The 7,028-nt window shown below is 38.5% G+C and overlaps 1 protein-coding gene across 1 annotated transcript in view; it reads left to right on the forward strand.

Moving 5' to 3' along the window:
• Positions 1-3,403: 3,403 nt before the first annotated feature.
• The window catches only part of LOC114560172 (F-actin-capping protein subunit alpha-2), a 37,153-nt gene continuing 33,528 nt past the window's right edge, over positions 3,404-7,028 (forward strand). Inside the window, exon 1 of the mRNA XM_028585347.1 lies at positions 3,404-3,523. Coding sequence (XP_028441148.1) covers positions 3,485-3,523 — 39 coding nt within the window. The 5' untranslated portion in view covers positions 3,404-3,484. The remainder of the gene's footprint in view (positions 3,524-7,028) is intronic.

Here is a 7,028-nt window from a genome sequence, read left to right on the forward strand (position 1 = left end):
ATATTTATTCTGTTTATCTTATAATATATTCTGTTAATACACTGCATATATCTATATTATTCTTACTACTATTATAATGTTACTGTTACTACATTGCACATATCTGTACATGTTGTTCATACATTGTTCATATTACATAGCCATATGAGATGATTGAGAAGGTGTGTTGGTGTGCGGATTGTTACGGTGATGGATTGCGAAAATGTTGTTGATTTACCTACGATGTAGATAGATGAACAAAGGATTTGGATCGTGAGGGATTGGAGAAGTATTGTTGTGTATATTGGTTGTCCTGTTGTGGGAATGTATAATGAATGAAGAAACGACTTGAGGTGAATGAGGGGTAGGAAACATTACAAGCTTCGGCTTCATCCTGCTCCTTTTCGGACTATTTTTTTTTTTGAAATTGGAAATTGCAATAGTATTTTTAATATTAGTTGTAAGCACTATGTATTTTCTTTTTTTCCCTTTGTGTGTTACTACACACTTTTTGTTTTGTATGTGTGGGTATGTATGTGTGTATGTATATGTATGTGTGTTTGTATAGCTATGTGTGTGTATGGGTATTTGTGTGCATATGTGTGTGCATGGGTTTGTGGGCATGTGTATGTGTATACAGTATATATATATATATATATATATATATATATATATATATATATATATATATGTATATGTGGGTACAAACTGTATGTGTGTGTATATGTGTATGTATATGTGTGTGTATATGTATATATATATATGTGTATGTATGTATGTGTGTATGTATATGTGTATATATATATATATATATATATATATATTTTTTTTTTTTATTTAGTTTTGTTCAAAATAAAAATTAATGAAATGAAATGAAAAAATATTTATTCTGCTCTTACAAGGTAACTGCTAATACACTGCACATATTTATATTTAATTTATATTACTCAAAACCACCTTCTGTAAACCAGCTGTATACACTACTGTCTACACTGCACTATATTTCTTGTCCTGTCTATACTAGTATATCACATTGCACTTTTCTGCTCTTGTTGCACTTCTGGTTGGACGTAAACTGCATTTCGGAGTTTTTTTGTGATTGTTGCGGGCAAAAATCCTTGATTATGCGGCACGTTTTCTTAAAAGATGCGATGGAATATGCGGGATATTTATGCAATTTTATGCGATGAAATTGCGGGAACTTGCAAAAATTGCGGGAACTTGCAAATACTGCGGTTTGATTAAAAAGAGAAAAAAAAGTGATTCCCCAAACACCCTGCTTTTCGATAATGTTTTTCTCAACATTTTTCAACTTTCTGCTAAGATATATGTGACTTTTTTCTAACGAAAATGCGGGGATTATGAAATCATGCAAGCCCCGCATATTTTGCGCGGAAATCGCCAATTTATGCGGCAAAAGTGCGGCGTATTTGAAAAAATGTTTTTCTGGAGGGACTGATATCGTTGTCTTTGTACTTGTGCTCTGCACAATCACAATACATTTAAATCTAATCTAATCTAATCTAACAACTTTGTTGATGACACTATCAGGTCATTTTTATTGCGTTTTCAGGAATATGAATAGACCTACCTCCTCCTCGGCAGCCATTCTGACTGCTACTCAGATTGGTCTCCCGTGCGCACCAGAAAGTATCTTGTGTGCACCAGAAAAAAAAAATCACATGTCCCTTTAGGGGCTCCATATAAAGGTTCCTCCACAACTGAAGGCAACAAATACTGATGTTGACATCCAGATTGGAATTAGGTTTGTGTGTTTCTGCATATAGAAGTGTCATAGTGGATCAGGAAGATGCAATGAACAAGACTTCTAGAACAGTCCTTTTAACCTATACCAGACTTCCTTAAAATGAGTTATTTGAACCTCCTAAAGCTAACAGTCATTTTACCATCTGTGATAATATTTAACAAAACTCTCTTTCTGTCTCACCCTCCCTCTGTCTCAGTGTGGCTACGGTCTTGTTGTATTGAGTATTAAGTTACATGTTGTCTTTTTTTGCTGGCAGCGTGAAAGGGAATGAGTCACAGTGAAACTGATCTCATTCCTCTTACAAGCAGAAAAGTATTTTTCTTTTTTCTTTTTTTAAACAAAAAGTCTTAGCTCGCCATCTAGTGGTGACAGCATATCTGGGTAATCACAGGACTTCCCCAGATTTTTGTGATGATGCAGAAGACTTATACCCTAGGGTGTAATTTCCACTGGACAGGGACATGTCCCCTCCCTTTCAAAATCCCCCCCCCCCATCCTGGATTTTGCATCAACATAGTACCTATAAATGTATAAAGTTACACCCTTGCTTATACCTTAATACATTTTCTTCATGGATGAGAGGGGAACGCTTTCTTTTAATAACTCTCGTTTATTGCATCTTATGAACGAGGTGCACTTGAGCAAAGCACCAAAGCTCAGGTGGAAATGTGAAGGATTACGTTAACATAAAAAAATATTGCTGTAAAAAACATGCATGCTTAGTCAGGTTGAATTTGATAAAAGATGCTTAATAAAGATATATTTAATATTAAATTAAAAGCACCTCAATGTGCTTATTTGTGCTGACAGGTGCTGGCATATAGAGGGAGAAGGCTTTTCTGACTTGACACACATTAACATTAAAGACTGCACAATTTACAACACAAGATAACACCAAGTTTCAAGTTTATTTTATTTATATAGAACTTTAAAACCAAACAAGTTTTGCACCAAAGATACAAACAAAAGTTAAAACCCATGCAATCAGATAAAAACAGAAACAAAAACAATTATGAAATCATGAAAGATTGGAGCCCTGCATGCTCTGTGACTCTATTAGAATAATACATGACTAAATGCTACAATTGAGAAGCCAACAGAAGAAAGTGTTCCTTGTATTCTATCCAATTGTTTTCATATTTTATCATTGTTTTCAACTGTATTCATGTTTCTTGATTGCTGCTGTGCGTGTGCTTTTATCTTTCAATTTTTCTACTATTTTATTATTTTTTTATTGTTATGCACCAAAACACCAAGGCAAATTCCTTATATGTGAAAACCTGTCAATAAACTAGATTCTGATGTATTTATTGATCCCCAGGAGGAAGGTTTTGCATTACACCAGATAGATAGACAGGTAGATAAGAGAAAACATTTAGGAATAACAAATAGAAATAGGAATTAGAAATCTTTACAGTAGGCTACACACTACCTTAGGCCAGTGTATAGGCCTACATAAATCAAATGTCTGTGCAAAACCAATAGTGCAGTTATTTGATTAATTACTGAATCATGCGAATGCATGATCTTTATTTGAACTAGCCAGAGCTACCACTGCTAGCCTACTGCAGCTCCAGTCACCAAAAACACACACACACACACACACACACACACACAGACAGACAGTGACAGAGCATCAATCAAAACCATGACTGCTGAGCTGCTCAACCAAGCTGGGAATCCACCCAGGCGGTGACGTCACTGGGCTCTGACAAGCTGGTGGTGCCGGAAGAAAAGATGGCGGATCATGAGGAGCAGCTATCCGACGAGGAAAAGGTAAGAAGCCTATTTAATCACTAGATAAACTGATGCCGGGGGACGTTAACGCTCGAAATTTCGAGTGGCATTTTGAGGCTGTCTCTCCGGGCATCCTGGCGTCGACCGGCTTGATCAAATGCGGAGAAAACCCAGGCCTCAGCAGAACCGCTGCTGCTTCTGCTCTTATTATTTTTAGCTCAACTTCCGCTCATTTGCAAATTCTGAAACGGTGGCTCCTTGTACGGACCTGACTCAAAATAGGAACCGTGTACATATTATAAATCCACCTAGCATTACCTCCCACACCTTTCTTGTTCTGTGGACATGTCGTTTACCCCCCACCCCCCAGGGTCTCTGGTTGCTTGTGTTATGGAAGTTTTCACACACCTAAGATCGCTAGCTTGTTAGTTTAGCATAGCCACAGCCTGCTAGCTAGACTTAACTAACACGCCCTTTTCGCTGTTTGATACCGCTTTTCTGTCGTTACATAAAAAAAATATATTGGAAGTGCTGGATTGTCAGATTATATTATGCAGAGCAGGATTTAATTCGCCGTGTGACAGCTACCATAGGTATTCTACACGCTAGCTTGCTAGCCACTGTACCTCTGATGAGTAACGTTAGCGTTTCACAGACTGTAGAAAGATGTGGGAACTATGAGCTCCAGTTGGTCAACGACATGATGAAAACGACCCAACAATCAACGTTACAGTTCACAACCTGTATTCATATGTGCTCTTCCCATTTTACAAGTATATATCTACAGCTATAAAGGTCTCACACCAACATTTTATTTATTAAAAAAACAACTGTGTAACCGAAAACTGTTATGCAAACTCGGTAGTTCAAGCTGGTACTGTTAGCAGGGTTTGTACCCCATTACACCACTGCTAGTGTCTGGCAGTACTAGCACTGTTCATTTTCTCATTTCCTTAAAAGAGCAAAGACACAGCCAATACCTTGAGACAGCACGAGTGCACAGCAGTATGTGTCTGCAGGAATCCTACTTAGAGCTGGGCAATATATTGATATTATATCGATATCGTTATATGAGACTAGATATCGTCTTAGGTTTTGAATATCGTAATATGACATAAGTGTTGTCTTTTCCTGGTTTTAAAGGCTGCATTACAGTAAAGTTATGTCATTTTCTGAACTTACCAGACTGTTGTAACTGTTTCTATTATTTGCCTTTACCCACTTAGTCATTATATCCACATTACTGATGATTATTTATCAAAAATATCATTGTGTAAATATTTTGTGAAAGCACCGATAGTCAACACTACAATATCGTTGCGGTATCGATATTGAGGTATTTGGTCAAAAATATCGTGATATTTGATTTTCTCCATATCGCCCAGCCCTAATCCTACTTGCATTTCATTTTTATGTCCTGGTAAATGGGTTGATTTTATCTTTGCAATCTCTATTCATGTCACACTTTAGTCTCTCTGTTAAGCTTGGTTTGTCTTTCGGTTATGCACATTGGAAGCCGCTTTGAGAGAGGCAAATCAGTGTGTTAACTGCTGCTTGGATTTGTCACTGTTGGTCAGACTTTGTAGGCATATTTTAGACATCTCCATGAGATGGGATTGCTTGTGATGTGTATTTAACATTTTGAAAAAGGTTTTGTTAATTAAATGAGTCAACGATTACATACAAAAATAGTCAGTAAATGGATAAATAGTTAAAAACAAGTCACGGTTGCAGGCTTCTTGTCATTCTTAATGGGTACCTGATACAGTGTGTTGTGTCTTTTTCTCACCTTAAAGCCAAAATTGCTGTCAAGCTTGTTGATATCACAGTAAACCGGTTATGAGCATTCTTCTTGATAAATGGTTATGTAATACACCATTCAGAGTTATAACAAGGCCTGACTTTATTTTCTTCTGTTCCACATCAGCCTGAGTCACAAGTTTGTTAAAGTTCAGGCAGCTCATTGACCCGCGGGTGTGACAGCGTCATGCCCATCAGCACACAGGCATCAGCTGTTAGCTAAGCGTTTTATTACAGGGCTAGGGTGTGTAGGCGAGCGACTGTGGCCACTTTGGGATTTTGTTTTGTACTAGCTTCACCTTAAATACAGTGTTCAGGTGGTGTGTGAAGCTGCGGTTAAATTATTAGCAACTTTAGGTGTAGGTGCTGTCCCCACCACATTGGTTTCAACATTGGTCAAGCCACTTTCACTTTTTGACCAGACAGTCTGATTTTGTTGAGGTGAAAGAATAAAAGTTGGCGACCTGCTAGGCTGACTGGTAGAGAAACAGGCACAGCCAACACGCAGTATTTAGCTGGTGGAAGCTGTTTATTTCCGTCTCTGAATATGATTGGTGCCGGACCAAGTGGGCTACATTATGCGTCCATCCACTGTGTGTTGTGCTGTTAAAAGCAGAGTGTTTCCATGCACACACAAGGCTGTCCCTACAGTGCACTAGCTCAGAGCAATCAGCCATCTACTCTGGCCCCTCAGCCTTTATAGAGAAGCTCAGAGGGAGGAAATGAGCGTTTTCATCTGCCTAACACTGACAGTCGGTAATAATTTGCAAAGTCCACTACTAGTCAATTTTAAATAACTATTTCACTGGCTAGCCATGATTTGTAGAATAAAAGAAAAACTCCAAATAATGTTTGATGACCTGACAGAGACTAGTAGAGTGGAGCTGGGCAATATATTGATATTATATCAATATCGTGATATGAGACTAGATATCGTCTTAGATTTTGGATATCGTAATATGGCATAAGTGTTGTCTTTTCCTGGTTTTAAAGGCTGCATTACAGTAAAAAAGATGTCATTTTCTGAACTTACCAGACTGTTGTAACTTTTCTGTTATTTGCCTTTAACCACTTAATCATTATATCCACATTACTGATAATTATTTATTATTTATCAAAAATCTCAGTTGGTCAAGGCAGTTGGCCACTTTGCTCGTTTGAAAGCCATGATGTCTCTCTCTCTCTCATGGGTGGGCCAAATTCTCTGGGTGGGCAAAGCAGAGAAAGGGGAGGTAACCTTGCTCCTTATGACCTCATAAGGAGAAGATTCCAGATCGGCCCATCTGAGCTTTCATTTTCTCAAAGGCAGAGCAGGATACCCAGGGCTCGGTTTACACCTATCACCATTTCTAGCCACTGGGGGGCCATAGGCAGGCTGGGGGAACTCATATTAATGTTAAAAAACTTCATAAAGTGAAGTTTTAATGCTATGGGACCTTTTAAAGACAGGACAGGAAAGGGGAGGGGAGGGTGGGGCGGACGACATGCAGCAAAGGACATTAACTCACACTCTACTGGGTAAGCAGGAGCTTTTACTTGGTGGGAATCCTAACTTGCTATGATGTGACATTAGGCTCGTTCGAGATGAACTGCGCCTCGCCTGTAAAGCGGACGAGAGCAGGCGGCAGCAGCGGGGGGCGGTGACAAAAGTCCGCTATCAAGTCGGACAGTTTTCCAGCTGATTCCAGCAGCATTCAGGATGAACAGGAAGTGACACAAACACTGTGGTTCAATTCCGATTTAA

This window comes from Perca flavescens, chromosome 8, assembly GCF_004354835.1.
Source record: "Perca flavescens isolate YP-PL-M2 chromosome 8, PFLA_1.0, whole genome shotgun sequence".
Classification (NCBI taxonomy): domain Eukaryota; kingdom Metazoa; phylum Chordata; class Actinopteri; order Perciformes; family Percidae; genus Perca; species Perca flavescens.